Source organism: Bradysia coprophila (genome assembly GCF_014529535.1).
Source record: "Bradysia coprophila strain Holo2 chromosome IV unlocalized genomic scaffold, BU_Bcop_v1 contig_84, whole genome shotgun sequence".
Lineage (NCBI taxonomy): Eukaryota > Metazoa > Arthropoda > Insecta > Diptera > Sciaridae > Bradysia > Bradysia coprophila.
This window is the reverse complement of record NW_023503376.1, coordinates 1,099,152-1,119,865: the sequence shown is the minus strand read 5'-3', so window position 1 is coordinate 1,119,865 and position 20,714 is coordinate 1,099,152. Positions and strand designations below refer to the sequence as shown.

At 37.3% G+C, this 20,714-nt stretch overlaps 3 protein-coding genes across 4 annotated transcripts; 1 reads left to right on the top strand and 2 right to left on the bottom strand.

Moving 5' to 3' along the window:
• Positions 1-1,585: 1,585 nt before the first annotated feature.
• LOC119072732 lies at positions 1,586-4,882 on the bottom strand. The gene is made up of 4 exons (XM_037178008.1): positions 4,707-4,882; positions 4,414-4,567; positions 1,904-2,040; positions 1,586-1,842 (listed from the first exon to the last, which is right to left on the bottom strand). Exons 1-4 carry the CDS (start codon positions 4,718-4,720, stop codon positions 1,656-1,658), a joined length of 492 nt encoding a protein of 163 aa, XP_037033903.1. The 5' UTR covers positions 4,721-4,882; the 3' UTR covers positions 1,586-1,655.
• A 4,791-nt stretch (positions 4,883-9,673) lies between these two features.
• Positions 9,674-11,509, top strand: LOC119072731 (uncharacterized protein C19orf47 homolog). The gene is made up of 6 exons (XM_037178007.1): positions 9,674-9,882; positions 9,973-10,248; positions 10,325-10,501; positions 10,561-10,754; positions 10,821-11,061; positions 11,122-11,509. The coding sequence occupies exons 1-6, from the start codon at positions 9,867-9,869 to the stop codon at positions 11,379-11,381; spliced, it is 1,164 nt and encodes a 387-aa protein (XP_037033902.1). The 5' UTR covers positions 9,674-9,866; the 3' UTR covers positions 11,382-11,509.
• A 4,612-nt stretch (positions 11,510-16,121) lies between these two features.
• LOC119072730 (SEC14-like protein 2) lies at positions 16,122-19,152 on the bottom strand. 2 transcript variants are annotated; one of them, XM_037178005.1, is made up of 7 exons: positions 18,832-19,152; positions 18,686-18,776; positions 18,409-18,452; positions 18,234-18,351; positions 17,961-18,185; positions 17,879-17,904; positions 16,122-16,426 (listed from the first exon to the last, which is right to left on the bottom strand). In XM_037178005.1, the coding sequence occupies exons 1-7, from the start codon at positions 18,871-18,873 to the stop codon at positions 16,199-16,201; spliced, it is 774 nt and encodes a 257-aa protein (XP_037033900.1). In that variant the 5' UTR covers positions 18,874-19,152; the 3' UTR covers positions 16,122-16,198. The 2 variants fall into 2 exon arrangements, with proteins under 2 accessions (XP_037033900.1, XP_037033901.1); XM_037178006.1 differs by having other exon boundaries at positions 18,693-18,776; positions 18,832-19,151.
• Positions 19,153-20,714: the final 1,562 nt, after the last annotated feature.

Here is a 20,714-nt window from a genome sequence, read left to right as displayed (position 1 = left end):
CAAAAAAGCTTCTTCTCATATCAGACGTTTTGATAAAAACTATAATATCACAATATCTGTAAAAATCGTTTTTTTTTTCGAAGTAAAAGTAGGCTATTTTTTTATTGCATTACAAATAACATTTAGATCAGATTAAAATGAGTAAACTAGTAAACAAGCGTCAAACGTCAGGGCCTACAAGATTAAAATTTAATTCCTCTAGGCATTACTCATTTGGGGATAAGTTCAAGTAATCCCTGAGGGGATTAAATTTAAATTCTAAAAAAGATTCGGTCGCGTACAGTGAGTAAATCTCTAAAATGTTTGATTCAATGCAACTTTTTCTAAATGCAAAAAGAATGGAATACAGACGATTCATGGATTACTTCGGGGGAAGAAACAATTTTCAGATCTCGAAAACAAAAGTAAAATTGACAAATTTATCAACCTCAAAAATATGTTGTCGATTTATATGCATTTTTTATGCATAGCAAAAGAAGACAGGATCAAGCAACGTAATATTTGTCTTACAAGAAAGTTGAACTTTTATGTGAGACAAAATATTACGTTGCTTGATCCTGTCTTCTTTTGCTATGCATAAAAAATGCATGAGAATCGACGACATATTTTTGTGGTCGGCAATTTTGTCAATTTTTATCTATATTTTTGCATGACAAAATTAGGTTTTTTTTTCACCGATGTTATTATAAAGATGAACATATTTGTATAAAATGATAAACATTTGGTGTGATAAAAAAGTTATTTCACCGAATGTTCGTTTTTAAATGCATTTGCGGCATTCGATATAGTTTCTTTTTTTGCTGGGATTGGGTTTTTGCTACTGGGAGAGAAAACGTACTAAAACGTTATAAGCTGTCAGAAGATGTGACAGAAGGATTAGCTAAATATACTGAAATCAAACATTTTAGAGATTTACTCACTGTACTGTTAATCCCAAAAAGATTTAGATCTAGGTCCATATTTTTATCTGTGTTGCCTTCGGCTCGGGATGCAACACTACATTATCTTCAAAAAATTACTTCCATCTGATTGTAACTATTCCATGCAAATGGACGAAAACTCGAGAAAACATCCAAAATTGACCTTATTTGGGCATTTTAAACATGAAAATGAAATTTATCGTGTTGCATACAACGTTTTATGCAATGAAGAAAATCGAATAAATACCGAAGATAATCTTACAGTGAACGACATCTCAAATGTCTCACTGTCAAATTTTTCTGAGAATTTTATTGTGTCATTGCAAATTCACAATGACATTCTCTGAAAAAAATGACAGTGAGACATTTGAGATGTCGTTCACTGCAGTGTAACTTCAGTAACGCTATGTTTTATCGCACTAGTGCGATAAAACCTCTTGTAAATCCTTTATCGCACTAGTGTGCCACCATGTCATCTCACGAGTGTAACTCTATGAATTACACATTTTAATGAAAGCTTTGTTGGCCATTAGGTGCTGAATTTTTTTTAAACAAAACTTAGGCGTCAATTCTTTCCTCTTTATGCTTCTAATTGTAACGCTGCAACAATCTCGTCTTTAGCGTGCAACTCTAATAGATATCGCTGGCGTATAATACATTACTTCTAAAGAAACGATACAAAAACAAAATCTCCGAACGTTTATTTAAAAAAAAAAATCAAATCTGACAAATTTATCAACCTCTTCGATCAGAACTTGTACCGAATACGGTATTGTGTAAGTCCAGCAGTTTCAACATGACTTTTGCACTGTACGGACAGAAGGGATATTCCTCACGGCACTTGCTGAATAGATTAGGGTTTCTCGCTCCGAATTGGTATGCTTTGTCGACCTCGTCTGGTGCGCCTCTAACAATGGAATATCTTTGAAGAGAATTCGTTTTTTTGGATTATTTCTATAACGTTTAAGAATACAAACGCTTACTGTACAACCGCTTTGATATTTGAAGCCTCCGGATTTTCCTTTTCAGCACCAGAAGTTAATTCACATATGAGCGAAAGAGCACATTTTAGCGGATCAAATTCCAAAATTTTCGGCCAATTTACGTCGAAGTTTTCAATCTGAAAATCAATTAGGTATTAGACTGAATGTACGCAACGCAATAAGAGGTATTGCAAACTATATAAACAGAGAAGGTAATATACGTGGAAGCGCAACACCACTGCAATATTTGAGCTTTCATATTCATCCAATGTATACTTGGTTTGCAGTGCATTGATTCACCACATTCTATTAATCATGTCCGGAGCGATAGCGGAGGACTTGACGCAGTCTAACTTCCAAAAAAAGAACGAAGAAATTTTTTTGAGACGCGGCAACTATATATAGGCGAGAATTTAAGTTTCTTTCCTTTGGCCTGTATCACCACAAATCCTAATCTATCTTATTCGCGCTTCAAATACGAGCAAAACGAGCTATCACTCGACTATGTAACTTTAAAATTGCCGGAGATACATCGTTTTGAAGTTGGTCATTTCGACAGAAAATGCACCAAATTAACGTTTTCCAAACAATCAAAATCTTTCAACTTACTCTGTATGTTTCTATCTGTCTATCTATCGACGGTCGATCTCGGAAACTAGTCAGCCAATCTCCATGAAATTTTGCAGGAACCTCAGGGTGGGCATAAAAACGAAAATGTGATACGCCATTACCCCAGGAAAAACCAGAATTTTGTTTTATTGGCCTCGAAGTGGTTTCTGAGTGAGGTTTTCGAGGGTCGGGAACGCGTTTTCGGCTGTAGCTTAGCTGTATTGAAACCTACAGAGGCGTGCGACCCATCAAATGAAAGGTATTCGTAACACGATTCGAACAAAAAAATAATTTAAAAAATCGGGGCAGATTCGTTTGAGCTAGAGTGATTAGAGTGACCAAATTTTGAGCTACTCGAGCGTAGGATGAAAGGACTAATATTTTTTGGGTTATGAGAGATAGAGAATTACTTTCTTCGGCAAAGTCTCAGAGTTTTACGAGTAGAAAAGAAGGGCATTTGTGAAAAATGTCGAAAGTTGGAAATGGGTGGGTCAATTGGGGTTTTAGAGATATTTCTTGAATGGTGGCAGATAGAGAATTACTTTCTTCGTCAAATTTTCGATTTTCGTCAAATTTTCGATTTTCGTCAAATTTTCGATTTTCGTCAAATTTTCGATTTTCGTCAAATTTTCGAATTTCGTCAAATTTTCAAATTTCGTCAAATTTTCGAATTTCGTCAAATTTTCGAATTTCGTCAAATTTTCGATTTTCGTAAAATTTTTGAATTAAAACTGTAAACTGTTATAAAAAGCAGTGTTGACTACACTTCTAAAACGACTGATATCCCAACAAAAATCTCTTCGAGAAAAGTGTGCCGCAGTCTTTGAAGTACAATTTCTAAAATGAATGATATCGCTAGAGTTGACGCTTTCAGCTTCGTTACGCAAAAATTAAATTTTACACCCAATTTTAGTTCAAACAAGCTGGCTTAGTTGTTCTCATCATCTTGCCTGGAAACAAACAAAATTTGACTGGAAACAACCAAAATTTTACCAAAAAAATCTGCGTCGCAAAGTGGCAAATGTTCAGGAACAGACCAGCAAGAAAATTTATCTGCCACATGCGACGCAGATTTTTTTGGTAAAATTTTGGTTGTTTCCAGTCAAATTTTTTTTGGTAAAAATTATTTGGCAGATGATGAGAAAAACTAAGCCAGCTTGTTTGAACTAAAATTGGGTGTAAAATTTAATTTTTGCGTAACGAAGCTGAAAGCGTCAACTCTAGCGATATCATTCATTTTAGAAATTGTACTTCAAAGACTGCGGCACACTTTTCTCGAAGAGATTTTTGTTGGGTTTCATTAAAATCGAGACGGTATAAATGGTTGCTGCTGCTTCACTCAGAGATTCATCAAAAAGTAGAGTTCTGTAATTTCTCCCGGTTCAGTGTTTACGTTCTCTGCACGGCTTGCTTTTAATTAACATGCCTAATTATCAATCATATGCTAATTAGTAATCGTATGCCACTCGATTTAGAAATAAAAGTTCCATTTCTACTATATACCAAACGCAAAAAGTTATTTCCACCTTGAACTCTATCTCTCAAAACACTATAGGTATTATTCGCGCTCGCTTAAATAAATTATTTCAATTCTAATTTGCTTGCACATCAACAAATAGACAAACGCAATTCATCACTCGTTATCACTTTACATCTCTTGATTAATTACATGCACAGATTTGTCATTCAAACATTAGCGTATTGTTAGGACACGCAATATTTTTTATGAACAAGTCAACAGCACTTTATTGTAAAAATGTATTGTACTTGACAAAGGGTATTGAGTAGTGACTCAATTTTAAGGGATATTAAGTAAGTCGCCAGGGAAACAGATGGCGTTGCTGCCGCCTCTCTGTAAATTGCTTAACTGTTAGTTGTCACAAAAGATTATACGCACTCACTGTGTCCATTTCGTACGAAACAGCATTCAAGTCTCTTTTACTTCTTAGAAAATTTAGAGCCTTTGGAACAGATGGGCGAAATTTGTTAAAATCCTGAGCTAATAAATGAACCATCCATAATGACCCCAGTCCCATAGCAGCCAATATGACGAATCTTAAAGGTTAAATAAAATTTTTCATTAAATATTTGAATAACGGTAAAAAATGCGCCAAAATAATTTCGATTTAATTGATCCGATGGTTTTTGTAATTCCCTTCAACATGATCTTCCTTCACTCAATAATGCGACGAACCTTATGATTCCCATTACTTAATCGATGTTGTTATTCAAATTAGAAAATATTCACTTTTAATTTCGTATGCCTGTGACTCTTACTTGCAACTAAATACGAATTGGAATAAGCAATACGATCAACGGTTGTGAAAGAAGAAATTGATGAAAGATAAATGCTGATGTTCAAGTGGCTGTTCCATGTGCAATAAAATGCATTTGAGAAATGAAACACAGTTTGATATAGTAAGGGTATGCCATGTACATGTTTAACTGTGCGCTTGCATTATTCATGGTATTTTTTAGCCATGATGATGTTAACTTCGCGTTTATCCCACATATATCCACACATATCCCACATATAATTTCATCTCGTTGTATCGATTACGTCAAATCGCCACGATTTACTTTTTGGCGTTTCTTCACACTTTGGCGGTTTTTCTTGACAATTCGTCATTTTTGGAATCACCAGACAGTGAAGGCACGCCAAGAAAAATCGCCAAAATGTGAAGAAACGCCAAGTAAAATCGCCAAAGTGTGAAGAAACGCCATAAAGACAAATTTTCAATTCTTTATGTTTCTCGGAGTTTCTTTACACTTTGGCGATTTTACTTGACGTTTCTTCTGGCGATTTTCTTGTTGATTTAACAAAAGCCAACAAAAATTGCGAAAGTGAGAAGAAACGCCAAAGTGAAAAAATACATTTTTGATTGCTTAAAAAAGGCTGAAGTATGCGATGAATTGCCGAGAAAAATGAAAGAGTGTGAAGAAACACCAAGAAAAATCGCCAAAGTATGAAGAAACCCTGGAGTCTTACTTTGATGTGTCGTCAACTTTTAGTGTTCTCCGGAAAAGTTGACCATACGTTTTTGGTAGTTTTTGACCCCCTTCGTCGAGGTTTTTCTTATACCTTTAACATTAACATTGTTTCTCCGATTTTGACGATCCACATTCCCACTATATGTGGACGTCTTTTATGAACAGCCCAAAGATATATGGAGAAAGCATCGAACATGTATAAAGCGTACTCTTCTCACGAGCCCATCCGACTTTTGCAGCGGTAAGCATCGTACATTTTGTAGAATATCATCGAATCGTCGCCAGAATCTAGGAATTCAAATATTCATTCATCGTTAAGCTTCGGAGATCGAACGACTTTCTTGTGTTTTCCTTGATAATTTCCGTTAAGCGAATGTACCATACTACAAAACATGAATATCTTCAAATGCCATATAAATCCACTATTGATCACATAATCGCAATATCAAAACTCGTTCCCATCCACGATGCATATGGTTATAACAGAAAGCATTTCAATAAAAATTTATTTTCATTGAAGAGACTTTGTTTATTTACGAATGTGTACCCATCTCTAAACGTATTTACCTACAATGATATCGAATATATATAATAAAAATTGTATGGATTGTACGTAAACAGCGTTCAGCTTGTTCAATTTCGTATGTATTAAGATTAAACGAAAACGGAAGTATTATTTGCAATTTGCATGGATTATTTAAAACAGGAAAATTTGGTTTCGATACGAAACACTTAAACATTTAATTACATTGCGAATAGGAAATTATGCCAAAAATTTTTAATTCAGCTGAAAGAAATTCTGTTATGCATTCGTATGCGCTGTACAGATAGTTTACGATTAAAAGTAAAGATGAATATACACAAGTCGAACAATTTGTTTGCAAAATAAAATAAAGTGTAAATAAAGCCGTCATATACTGCTGGGAAGTTCAAACGACATTGTTTTTTCTCTGTGTTTTCTTGCGACAAAAAATCGTCATTTCCCGTAACTCCCTAGTGAAGGATATGCGAAGAATGTGACAAAACGAAACAATGATAAAATAGATACATTACCAGATGTATTAAAATAGCTCGCTTTCACATATTGTAGACTTAACTTACCACAAACATTTTTAAAAGTTTGACAGTTCGTGCAGCTTAATAATATAAACTGTTTACCATCGGTTAACATCAATGCGACAAGTAGAAGAGTGGAAAACTTTGTGAAATATGCGAATATATGTTACACGATTTTATTCGCACTGCACCGCTTAAAACTCTCGAGTATAACTCAACGAAAAAAATCACTGAGTGTGTACTGGCCCTAAGTCGAGCGGGAACGAAGATGATAACAATTTGTTTAATTGAAAGACATACGTGATTGCAATAAAAACAAATGTTGTTGAAAGCACCAGTCCTAAACGAGTAAGTGAAATTTCAAATGAATAAGCTGAAGCCCACACTGTTGGTTGTCTTCTCTTTTTTTTTGGTATTTTCGATGAATTCATATCCAATTATTATCATCATGATGCATTTTACTACATAAAGGACCATATTACCCAGAGTTTGTTATTATTTTTATCGTCGTTATCTATAGATCTCTTCGTTTGGTGAAACTGATGACGGAAAGGTGAGGAAAAGTGTGCAAACTAATTGAAACCAACTTCACAATTTCACATAGTAATGAATAAGTGAGTGCGTCCAATTCTTTGAAATGAATGTAAATGGTCTAAATACGGGGAATTCCCTCAGAAGCAAAGTTGGTTGTCATTAGTTTGCACACAAAACTGAACCGTCGATCGTCACGCCAGCTGTCATTTTAGTGATCTTATAGATCAGATGAACAGCCGTATGTGACAAGTTGACTTAGTTTAATTTTAAGACGAATCTACCACAGTACTGCTACTAGCATGAACACTGAATTGACAAGTGTCAAATTTGGAGGCTTTAGTGATACGAGCTACCGCTTAGGACTGTTTGTATTGTATGTTTTAACTAATACAACGAAAATAAGTCATCTGTATAACAGAAACGCAGTGCCTACTGTGATTTCATCAGCCTCCGAATATTTTCTATGTTCGTGCTGGTAGCAGTGCTGTTAATCTACACATGGCTAAATTGTTGCCTACATTTCGGGGCAAAATTATTATTATTGTGATGATAATTTTGGACTCGCATCCTTTTTCGAAAAAGTACGACACAAACGACATGCTTCACATTGTGAAGTTCACAACTTCCAAATTTTATACCTCACGTAGTTTGACAGTTCTTAACTCGAAACCGATCCCATTTGTCAGCCCTAACCGATGAGTCCGGTAATATAAGCCCTAGCCCGACATGTACCTCGTCGAAAACTGTACTTTTCATGCAATAGATCATCTTCAAGTTATGGTACTTTGAGACGTAACCTCACTTAAGTTTCGTTAAATGTTTCGTTCATTCATTCATTTGTATAAGATTTTTTTAAACGTGGATGACATTTCCTAACATGGATGGTATTCCAAATTCAAATTCATTCCATAACACGGGATAAAAATGAAATGTCTCGTTTTCGTGTGTTTCAGCCTCGCCTCGGATCAACACAAAGTTTTATCTCACATTATGAAAATAACTATTCTTCGAGTTGACTCTTTTCAAACTATCTTCTTTCAGAACCTTGGTCGACTCATTCAATGCCACAAACATCAAATCTATTTTCTATAGAAAGCTTAACCACATCGTCATGGTCGTGGTCGTCATTGCGGTTTGTCAATACTTCAATAAAGAGTAAAACGATATCATCAAACATAGCTAACGCAAGAGCTAACGCCGACCCGTACGAAACACCTATTCGTATCAAAAGCCTTTAATGTGAAACTCTTCATTTCTCTTACTTCATTTTCTTCTCTGCTGAAAAACTATTCTTCCTTTTAAATCACTTACATTATCCACTCTTTGCCATGTTATCAAATACAATTAAATTGCCGGAGGCAATATAGACAGCCCCGTACGAAGTCAAATTTCATAAATTCCTATTTAAACAGCTATATACCGCTATATTTACCTATATTTCACTGTAAATAAACATTTCACAGAGGAATATGCTATTATATAGCTCTATATGCCTGTATATAGCTCAATATAGGTGAATATAGATATATATAGATGTCCATATATGGAATCCCTGAAACCCCTCACACTTAACACATTATTTCCATGTTAACAGAAACTCTCTAAGCATCATTTTTCCCACTTTATATCGTTTTACTAAAATCCAATATGGCCGCCGGCAGCCATTTTGTTAGGAAACCGAAAATAGTACCGACGCTTTACATTCGTTAATACCTTTCAAACAAAAAAAAATTCATGAAATTCGGTCAAAATTTACTCGAGATATTGACAAAATACACCACGTTCACTGTACTTCCGAGTAGCCAGATAAGAGCTCACTCCAAGAGACCTAGCTCACGCTCCGGAGAACATAATTTCATAAACTTTTTTTCCCTGATTGGTACGGTCAATACCTATCTAATAAAGCTAAAACGAACGAAATATGTTCAAATGTGGCCGACCTACAAGCAAAAACTGCTTGCCGCCCTGTGCCTGTTCCACACCAAGGGGTCTAACTCACGAGTCGGTCATCCGATTTCCATAAACTTTTTTTTTGTCGATCGGTATTGTAAATACCTTTTATTTGACGTATCACTTACAAGTTTAACGTTTAAATGTCCGGAGATATCGTCGAAAAACCGTAAAGCACTTATTGGGCCACAGGTCGGGAGGGGTCGATCCAAAATCACTCATCTTCGAACTTAGCCTGTCTTTTGACATTACCAAACGGGAAAAAAAAAAGAATTTTCAAAATCGGATGCGTTTTACTCAAGTTATCGTGCAGACAGACAGACAGACGGACATTTTTTTTTCGCGGATTTGGCATCTCTAGACAACCACAATAGGTTTCCCCTTACTCAGGGAGTCCAATTCGACGTGTTACAAACGTATGCGTAAACCTATAAGACCCCAGTACTTCGTACGGGTCTAATAATACGAAACGCACAAATGAATGCTATAAATTTAGCTGAGTATCATTGCCCTGAGTAATGTTGAGGGCTGAAAATGACAACACACCAAAATGAAGTTTTCAAATTTTGTGCGTCATTTTTTATCCACTACCACTGTTGGCACCACTGGCTGTCAAATATTTTTTTCTACCAGTTTTTCATGCAGTTTGACATTTCAGTTATCCATCAATTAAATGCCATAAATAAAATTTATTATTTAGAGGCGAATGTCCTGTTAATATCACCAAAATAAATCGACTGCTTGCAGAATTGACCTAAGATCTCCGTAGGTTCGCATAAGTGTAATAATTTTGCAATAACAGGCACGGAATTCTTCGCTAAAAATGCAAGCAACCGCAAGTGAGTATCGACCAATCACGAAACATAACAGTGATGAAGTTAACTTTCTACCCAAAATTATATCCCGAGTAAAATCGCAAATTGTTGCAGATACGTGGGTGAAATTTTTCATCGCGGCAGGAATCCCCAGTGCCAATTCATTATCTTACGCTCACGTTTTCTACGAGAACCGAATGCAAATGGACATGCTGGCTGACTTGAACAAGGAATATTTACGGGAGATGGGCATCACACCGATGGGTGATGTTATTGCCATTCTTCGGCATGCGAAAAATGTTCATCAACAATCGGCGCGAGATAAAATTCTCAATGAAAATGAAGCACGGATACCAGTTGCAGCCGTTCCGGCGACTATACCCAAAAGTAGTAAGTACACAGTGACGCACACAGTCCGGCCATGAACACTTTCATTATGAAATGCCTTGTTATTTGCAATTTTTAGACCGAGTCTCGTTAAGGAGCGAAGTGTCTTCGAATAATGCTAACAAAACGGAAACCGCCATTGTACTGCCCAAACCAGCCAGACGAGTATTACCGGAGCATGAAGGTGCGTACAAAATCGTCCTTCCAACTGGCACCACACAACGAAGCAAAGAGATTTTAGCAAAACGCGCACTTCGTAAGACCACCCATGACTTTTCTAGTTGCGTCAGTTTGTGAGAGACTTGCAATTTTCAGTTTACGCCGACAAGCCGGAAAAGAATAGCGTTTTCGAACGGCTTCAGAAAAACAACGCAGATGCATCGGAACCGTCGATCCGGATAACCGGTCTAGACAAGCCCGCTTCATCGGTATTCGCTCGTTTGGGCGGCTTACGTGACTCTCCACCCGTAGAATTGGCTGGAATATTGAAGAACTCAGAAAAACGCAAAGTGAGTTGACTCGGTTACAGCAACCACGGCTGCAGATTTCATTTTGTTTTCATTTCAACCCGGCAGACACTCGGCGGTGTGACGAAGAAGACTGTGAAGCAACAAAAAGTGATTTTGGTGCAGAAACGACCTGCAAAAGCTGCTACAATGGTGGCCGATGAATATGACGACGAGCGACATGACCTACCCGAAAAATCTGTGTCATTTTCGTCCGAAGATGAGGTGTTGGAAATCGAAGCCCGACCGGTTCCGAAACAATTTAACGCAAAAAAGGTTGCAAACGGTAGCGGCATTAAGACACGGCTAGGTATGGCAGAATGGGACACAGGACAATTTAAATTTGTTTTTACAATTTCCTTCATTGCAGGACTGGCAACGAGTAAACCGAACACCTCATTGAATCGATCTCGTAAAGTTACACAAACGAAAGCCGATCTGCGGACCATCACCAAAACTCAGCCAAGCAAACAGATCTGGTCCAAAATGAAGTCCGATTTAATTGACACGAAGAATGCGTCGATCAAGAGTCGATTGACACTGAAGGATCGTGATGCGAAACGTTCTGCGAAGAGTAAAAAGACCGAAACGATTTCGAGTGTCTTTGACCGGCTTGGTTTCAACAACTAACCGTCACTTGTGGGTGAACATTTTATTGGTTTTTGATGTTTTGTCGTTTGGCATGACATGTCAAAATGAATTGGAGAAATTTCAATGCACAAAACGATTTGTGAAATAAAACTTGTAAACGTTTGATAGAGACAGTGTTTATCATCGGTTGAATGGAGCAAACGGAGTGTATGGAGATCAGGATTAATAATCTCCAATCGAAAGTTCGAAAATTCGGTACAGGATCATCGAAAAAGTTGAAATTTTATTTCGTCAATCGACGACATAATTATTACGAAAATCGGGCTACGGCGGACCGAAATTGTTTCAAAAGCCTCTTCTTTCTTCACTTCGCCTTTAATTCATATCATCTTTTCGTCATCTTCTCTTTCTTGCATCTAATCTCTTCTACATCTCCTCTCGTCCGTTTCCCTTTAATTCAGAATTTCATCGGGGTGAAGTTAGCCCAAAGCCAAAAATTGAGGACTAGTAACAATTTAACCTTATGTGTGTGTGTGTGTGTGTGTGCGTCCATAACAAATCCTATTACATAAAGAGTTATGGCTCGGCATTTATATATAACATGTTCTATTATGTACTACGGAGCGTACATTCTATAATCCGATTGTCTGACAAGATATTTAGTAACTCTTGATTGCTGTGTATTTTGGTCGGGGCAATATTTTCAGTACTCCGACCAAAATACACACAAGTTCCTGCTCTGGGAATTTTAGGGATAAATTCGAAAGCAGGCGTCCCACTAAATTTTGCCTTGTCCGAAATTCGGACATTTCGGACAATCGGACATTTCCTGCAAATATTTCGGACAATTTTTTTCCAATTTTTAATAAATCTTAAAAGAAAAAGTCTGTTAGTCCATCCCACTAAAAACCCCTGAGGTTTTATATGAGTTGATCAGGAAATACGTAAGTTGAAGTTCTCTAAACTAGAGAATTTTTTCGAAGTTTACTTTGATGTGACCTGCAGCTGTACTGATCAGAAACCTGAATAGAGATTCTGAAATATTTACGAATAAATCTAACCAGGTTTAAAACGGGACGGGTTTCTTCCTTAATACTTTCAGGCGAAACAGTTTTTACCGCATTGGTTCCGTTAGGTAGAGTTTCCATTCCTCAAATTTTATACGAACATTAAACTTGACACACTGACCTCTCAAACATCAGTCGCATGTATTTCATGGAAGCAATAATAGGGAGATTGCGATTTTTACTTTTCGTTACAAGTTAAAATTATAAGTTGACTCTTCATATACTTTGTATGGAGATGTTACTTATAATTTCGGCTCTCTACGTCAACATTTAAATTTTGATTCCAGATGTTCGATGCGCCGATGAGGCTTTGTAATTGATTTGAAGTAAATCTATCTGGAATTTATACATACAGGGATTCCACGCACTCACTTTTCTCACTTTTTACAACTAATTTCAACATGTGAAAAAGTGAGCAACTATTTGCTCGATTTCTCACTTTTTTCAACTATTTTCAGTCCGTTCACTCACTTTTTTCAAAACCACTTAAAACAGGTTGGAAACCATGTTAGATTTGTGAAATTGCGCCTGCGGCGCTCGAAACTCTCCTTTTTTCTGGTCTTGTACATTATCATTTAGAAATGTTACCTCTGGAGTTAGTGTACGCAGAAACTTTGCGTCGACTTCAATCTACTTTTTGATTCCACCACGAGCTTGTGCCATTGCTTGAGTCATTCAAACAGAACGCACGCTTATTATGGTGGAGGGTGTTCAGATCAGGTATGGATTAAGTATCAATGAAACAAACGTCAAATGAAAACAGCAGACACAAGAACAAGAGTTAAATGTTGAGCTCGAAAATAGTTAGTTTATTGAAATCCTGATGAGGGAGGATGAAAGTCTGTTTGATTGACCATAAAAATTACACCAAAGCTTCTCACACGCAACCTCCATTAAAGTTCTGTAGCGCCGTAATTGTTCTATCAATTTCCAACAGAAATGTTTATTTTTTATGCATATCGGGTCCATAATGTCAACAGAAATCGGCACAAAAAATGCCGTTCTGCTTTTCAGTCAATTTTATCTGCCGATTTCTCTTGAACGTTACAAATTTTTCTCAAGCCTTCCTGACTGAGTCATAGGAAATGTAAGAAGTAAGATGGAGGTAACGGATGTCCTCAATGTCCTCCACATCTAAGTTTACGACAACATGCCGAAACCTGGATTCTTTCTGAATTTACAACCATTTTTTCACAAGCAATTCATGATGATTCGAAAAGTGCTGATGTGACGCAACAAAGTTCTAGGTTCTAGTTGAGTTTGACGAATTTTAATTTTTAGAAACTTACTTGCGGAATAACTTTGGCTTCGCGTAAAAACAGGGTATGTACAAATTTCCCGAAAACTCACTTTTTTACCTACTTTTAGATGACAAAATCAACTATTTCTAGCAACTATTTTCGTGACTTATGCTCACTTTTCGACTTTTTCACTTTAAATTCTCCGTGGAATCCCTGTACATACTTTCCTACTCTTGCATTAAAAATTCGAAAGCATACTCGCATCTATTGATGTAATTGAAACTGTTCAGTTGTGCCCATACTGAATAAATGCTTTAAAAAGATATTGGAGTCAGCCAATATGTGATGCAGGGGAGTTAAAGCTTCTTATTGAAATATTTGATCGGATAAAAGCTTAATAACTACTTAATTAGGGACAAAGTATTGATGGAATGAAACTGCAATTAAAAGTACTATGAAGAGCGCCGCAGGCGATTTTTTTATTTAGGGGCTTTTATAGTTTCAATATTTAATTCTGATCAAATCTTAGAGAAAATTTCGGACATTTCGGACAATTTCGGACAAATGTGTGAAATTTCGGACATTTCGGACATTTCGGACAAGTGGGACGCCTGTTCGAATGTCGAGAAGAGAACCCCAAAAAAAAAAACTTGAAAAATCTCTGTAAATCTAAGAATTCTCGTCCTAGGAGCAGTGAGGACCGGAGCTTTTTTTTATATTCTTCCTCATTTGACCTCAGGAACCTCAGTTCACGCAAAAGAAAAAGTTCATTCGGTTTCTTCTTACTGATTCGTCATCCGTAGGCATAGACGAGCAACTTTCCCTATGGAAGCATAGATCAGTTTCCAATGTTACAAAGTCGAACGTAGATCAATACGACATTGTACTTCGTCTAATGAGAAATCAGCTTACTTACTTACTTAGGCGGGCACTACAACCTACTATTGGTTTTGGCCTCTTCCAGCAATCTTCTCCAATCGGACCTATTCCGCGCCATCGTTAACGTTCTCCAGTTGCTCACTCTTAGTACTTTTAGATCAGACTCAATTGCATCTTTCCATCTCGCTCTTGGTCTTCCTGGTCTGCGTCTTCCATCGGGATTTGTATTCAGCAGTTTCAGTGGTACATGTTCCTCGTTCATTCTTTGTACATGACCGACCCATCTTAATCGATTGATTTTGATGAATTAGACTATATCAGGCTCCTTGTAAAGCTGATACAGCTCATGGTTGTATCTTCTTCTCCAGTTGCCGTTCACATTGACACCTCCAAAAATTGATCGAAGAATTCTCCTTTCTAAAACAAAAAGTGTCTGTTCGTCACTTTGTGTCATGCACCAAGCTTCCAAGCTTCCATATGCTACAACTGGTCGAATCAGCGATATGTACAATTCGCACTTAAGGTTGCGGTTGAGTGTTTTTGACCGGATGAGTTTTCCTGTTACCAAGCGTTACCCTTCTACGTATTTCCTGTCCGATGCTATTGTCACTATTGACCAGCGACCCAAGGTAAATAAAGCTGTCGACAGTCTCGAAGTGTTTTCCCTTCACCTCCAGCGTATGGTCCGTTGATCTGCCATCAGACGATGAAGTTGTCATGTACTTGGTTCTTCTCTCACTGACCTTGAGACCGAACTCAGCACCCCTATCTTCAATTTTCGTGAAATTCTCTTTAACGATGTCAATGTTCCGTCCAATTAAGTCTAGGTCATCAGCATATCCTAACAACTGACTCAACTTTCTGAAGATTGTACCGCTGGTTTCCACGTCGCTCTCTCTCATCACCTTTTCAAGAACAATGTTGAAGAATAAAGCTGCCAGTCCATCGCCTTGTCTAAGTCCTTCCAAGGCTTCAAAGGTATCAGATAGATTGTTCCGAATTCTGACCTTGGCTCTCACATGTGACAGGGTCATTCTAGCCAAATGAATAAGTTTTTTGGGGTAACCAAGTTCCACCATCGCATTCCATAGTTTCCTCCGAAATGAGAAATCAGCTAGTTCAGCTTATTGAGGCCAGTAGTGATCAGGGAAGGTAGTTTATTTTTGTTACGTTTCGGAAGCAGATGCACCGCGAGAAGTTCATCGAAATAGTCACGTTTTTACCAACTTTTTGAACTGCTCATATCTCACGATATGAATTGCGGATGAATTTTAAACCCATTACGACCATATTTGTTCCCATTTCTGATGATTTAGCTTCTAGAGACCAATACGAAAATGCGCCCGATTTTTGTAGGCTGTCTTTTCAAACGAATCCACCTTTAGACTGAGCCCCTCCTAATATAAAATCTGATTTCTGTTATTTACTGATTAACATTTAACGAACGGTCAAGTCTTTGCCGATGAGAATGATGAGAAACATAAAAGATGGTCAGTGGCGAGGTCAGTGGTCTCCCATTAACCAAATTTCTGTTGAAACGATTCAATAAGTGTGAAGACGGAAACTACTTGCTTTTGATTTGGTTACATCTGTTTCTGATGATTTCATAGTGTTTCATTTCCTGACCCGACCCGGAGTAAAATTAACTTACAAAATTATTGCTTTGTTTCTATTCGCTGATCTTGGTGCCACCATACCGTTCTGGAATCTGATCTGGATCCATCAATTCCTTTATATCGTTTTGCCAATCCGACATTTTCGGGTAGCACACTATCTTCGACAGAGTTTTCGGAGCAAGTACTGGTTTGAGCAAGGTAATGAACATGCCAAAATAGTGTGGGCAATTGATGAAAGCGGCTCGATACAGAATTTCCGGATAGTGAGCTTCATACATGGCCTGTGACAGTCGTAAAATGTCATAATGACTGTGACACTATGAACACGGTTGGTTTGAAACGAGATTAAATAGAGACCGCCGACCACCAATAATTTTTTTTCATATTTATAATGAGTGATGGACAAGAACATCACACAGGAAAAAATTAGCCCGAACCCCTGAGCCGTTTCTGAGAACCAGTGGATGCGCTGCCACAAGCAGACAGACACAGCCTGATCACAAATTTTAATGGGGATCGGTAGAGGGAAAAATTCTAAGATATACTGTGTAAAAAATATTTCCTTCGATCATCTGCTCTCGGAGCAATAACTGTCAAAATTTCACCATTTTCGAAGAGTGATATATCTTTGACAAAGTTTCCGCGCCAGCCAGTGCAAATTGATTCTAGACGCGGTTAATAAGCTCTTTCAAATGGCGAAAAAAAAAATTTGAAAATGTTCTTTTAAGTTACATTTTCAGAGAAGTTAATTTTTCCGCTACCCTCGGTGAAATTTGGCCACTTCTGTACCTTTCTGGTAGCCTTATTTCAAACTTATTTGCCCTTAACATTGTAGCCTGAGGAATAAGCTTTTCAACGATACCAAACATGCCATACTTGATCCCCAACAAGTACTGTTGATGATTCAGTTTTCAATCGAAGTCACTCTACTCGCAAATCTGGAGCCCTCGAAAACGAAATTATTAAATTTCAAGATAATATTACAATTGAATGTCTTTTACACAATTATATGTATGGTACTGACTCAGAGAGTCATTAAAGTCCACTTCTTTTCAAAAAAATCTTGAAATTTAATAATTTCGTCTTCGAGGACTCCAGATTTTCGAGTAGACTGACTTCGATTGAAAACTGAATCATCAACAGTACCTGTTGTGGATCAAGTATGGCATGTTTGGTATCGTTGAAAAGCTTATTCCTCAGGCTATAATATTAGGGGCAAATAAGTTTGAAACAAGGCTACCAGCAAGGTACAGAAGTGGCCAAATTTCACCGAGGGTATCGGAAAAATTAACTTCTCTGAAAATGTAACTTAAAAGAACATTTTCAAATTTTTTTTTTCGCCATTTGAAAGAGCTTATTAACCGCGTCTAGAATCAATTTGCACTGGCTGGCGCGGAAACTTTGTCAAAGATATATCACTCTTCGAAAATGGTGAAATTTTGACAGTTATTGCTCCGAGAGCAGATGATCGAAGGAAATATTTTTTACACAGTATATCTTAGAATTTTTCCCTCTACCGATGCCCATTAAAATTTGTGATCAGGCTGTGTCTGTCTGCTTGTGGCAGCGCATCCACTGGTTCTCAGAAACGGCTCAGGGGTTCGGGCTAATTTTTTCCTGTGTGATGTTCTTGTCCATCACTCATTATAAATATGAAAAAAAATTATTGGTGGTCGGCGGTCCCTATTTAATCTCGTTTCAAACCAACCGTGTGAAAGTTAAAATCTCTTTACCGCAATTTGTAATATTTTCTTGATAGCTGAAAGAGGAACCGTCTTAACAGTCACAATTAATTCTGTATCAAGAGCGTTATACCTCCGAAATTTACCAGCTGCCAGTAAGAGTAATTTTTCACATCCAGCAGCAAAGTCATTTGTGTTATTGCTCCTTGGCCGGCTTTTTTCCTTTTGTTATGTTCATCTTTGATGTGATAGCTCAAAACTTCGAAGAAATTCGTTGCAAAGTCGTCAAATCCAGCCAGCCGATCAGCGTCATTTACCACCTTGCGTAAGTCCCACTCGTTTAACGGCACAACGAACACTAATCCATCAGTTGACAAATTGATTCAATGAGACTTCAATTACTCACCAGGTTGACCTAGCTTATCCGTGCCGGAAAAGCGGACGACAAAATTCTCCGCAAGAAAGGGGTGGATCTGAAAGTTCAAAGCATCGTCGGCCCTTTTCTCGATTCGCCATTTTAAAGACTAAAATTAGAGTTTATCTTAGACATGGTACTACCGATATATCTTTATATCACCTACATTCCGTAACATATTCGTGGCCTTGTCAAGGTCGAGGTCACGTGCTACAAAAACAGAATTGAAGCGACGGTTTAATTTAGCAAAATCGCAGGTATATAACAGTCTCTACAAAGGCTAGGTACTGTTTGAAACGTATTGTCATATTGTTACACACATCTTCACCCTGCTTAAAAACAAAATTTCCGTAACAAACATCTCTCGTCCAACAGTGGCCTCTGAAGAGACTGATATACACTTTGGCTCCCAGTCTTATACTTTGCTCCTCATTTGTGTATACCTCTTACCCATCTAACCAGAAATAAATCTTGATCTTCAGCGGAAAGGGTTGTAACTGACAACGGTAACTCATCTTTAACGTTTTGTCGAAGCTGAAAGAGGTGTACCCTCTGTGAAAGAATATCTAAATTTTGTCTGTTTTCTTACTTTCTCAACGATCGCCTTTTCTTCGTCGGTGATCGTATCCATGGCAATTAGTAATTTTTGAATGGATTAATAATGGAACGCAGTATAGACGATACTGAGTTATATACCGACAATTTTCTCGCTTATCGCTGACGATTATATTAATTTTCAATACATTGCCACTATCACACAAAAGATTCGATAATGAAAAGTGAGTAGTAGGTGATGCGAATTACTTCAGGCGTTTTTAAGGTGACTCGTACGTGCTTTGCAGTTTACTGTTAATTCGTTTCTTTTGGGAAAATTCTCAACATAACTATAACGCTGAGAATGACACGGCAGTCAGACATTAGTTTTTAAATGCATGTAAAACATGCATGCGAAGATGCGTATGCATATTATGCATACACGTACTATGTAATTTGAATGACCTTTTCTATCTGACGCGAGAGAAAAATTACTCAAAACTACAGAATGACAGGATGTACCAGTGATTTCTTATAAATATTAGGTTTTTTTTCTGATGATGAGGAGGAGGAGAGTTACGCTAACACGTCACGTGACTGTCGGTGACTCTCAAATAAGTTATTCATTTCGTTTCAGCTGATCTATTCACATACAAACGCAACGTCTTTATACGGTTTTACCACGTGCGTGTTACTATTCCAGCCGTGTAAACACTGTTGTTTGTTTGAGTTAACCAGCTGAAGAACAGCTGAAACAAAATGAATAGCTTATTTCAGAGTCGCTGACTGTATAAATACTCGACCACATAAATCGTGTAGGCTACATTATGTCAATAGATCATTGTCAATGTCGTTTGAGACGTCAAATAAGCTGTCATTTACACAAAGCTAACCACAATATTAAAAAAATTTATATGAAGCTGTCATTGTTTGAGGTTAGCTTTGTGAAATTGACAACTTATTTGACACTTTTTTAGAGAGAAGTACCGCTATTTGACACTGATCTATTAGGAATGGAATCATAAGCATTTCTTTGATGACTTAATAGGGTCTAACAGTCTTTCGATGATTGTGACAAAAGATCGCAAACATTGACTCTGGTAGAGAGCTATCCTAAGTTAAGGTAACTTTATTTAAATTTTTATTTTTACATAATTTGCTTGTCAAACGTTCATCGCGGAATGTATGTAAAATAGAAAAGGTTTTGCCTTACACATATATTGTTAATAAACGACTACTACTACTACTCCGAGGTAAATATCACAATCAAGAACACTCTTTTCAAACACGACCAGACGATACTCCTAATAGGGGTAAACCATTATGGTTTGTAAAGTTCGTGAGCATTATGATTTCGTAGAGTTTTGACATAAAATATCATGTCCGGAGCGATAGCGGAGGACTTGACGCAGTCTAACTTCCAAAAAAAGAACGAAGAAAATTTTTTGAGACGCGGCAACTATATATAGGCGAGAATTTAAGTTTCTTTCCTTTGGCCTGTATCACCACAAATCCTATTTTATCTTATTCGCGCTTCAAATACGAGCAAAACGAGCTATCACTCGACTATGTAACTTTAAAATTGCCGGAGATACATCGTTTTGAAGTTGGTCATTTTGATAGAAAATGCACCAAATTAACGTTTTCCAAACAATCAAAATCTTTCAACTTACTCTGTATGTTTCTATCTGTCTATCTGTCTATCTATCGACGGTCGATCTCGGAAACTAGTCAGCCAATCTCCATGAAATTTTGCAGGAACCTCAGGGTGGGCATAAAAATGAAAATGTGATACGCCATTACCCCAGGAAAAACCAGAATTTTGTTTTATTGGCCTCGAAGTGGTTTCTGAGTGTGGTTTTCGAGGGTCGGGAACGCGTTTTCGGCTGTAGCTTAGCTGTATTGAAACCTACAGAGGCGTGCGACCCATCAAATGAA

What these genes read in the sequence shown, in the direction of transcription:
- LOC119072732 (XM_037178008.1), bottom strand. An exon ending in TTTCGTACGAAATGGACACA is followed by an intron (nt 2,041 to 4,413) that starts GTGAGTGCGTAT and finishes ATTGATTTTCAG; the next exon opens with ATTGAAAACTTCGACGTAAA. An exon ending in AATATCAAAGCGGTTGTACA is followed by an intron (nt 1,843 to 1,903) that starts GTAAGCGTTTGT and finishes TTCTCTTCAAAG; the next exon opens with ATATTCCATTGTTAGAGGCG.
- LOC119072731 (XM_037178007.1), top strand. An exon ending in TTTAGCAAAACGCGCACTTC is followed by an intron (nt 10,502 to 10,560) that starts GTAAGACCACCC and finishes TGCAATTTTCAG; the next exon opens with TTTACGCCGACAAGCCGGAA. An exon ending in CGGCATTAAGACACGGCTAG is followed by an intron (nt 11,062 to 11,121) that starts GTATGGCAGAAT and finishes CCTTCATTGCAG; the next exon opens with GACTGGCAACGAGTAAACCG.
- LOC119072730 (XM_037178005.1), bottom strand. Translation starts at nt 18,873, where the DNA reads ATGGATACGATCACCGACGAAGAAAAGGCGATCGTTGAGAAA. An exon ending in TCTGGTTAGATGGGTAAGAG is followed by an intron (nt 18,453 to 18,685) that starts GTATACACAAAT and finishes CTGTTTTTGTAG; the next exon opens with CACGTGACCTCGACCTTGAC. An exon ending in GCAGCTGGTAAATTTCGGAG is followed by an intron (nt 17,905 to 17,960) that starts GTATAACGCTCT and finishes TTCCTCTTTCAG; the next exon opens with CTATCAAGAAAATATTACAA.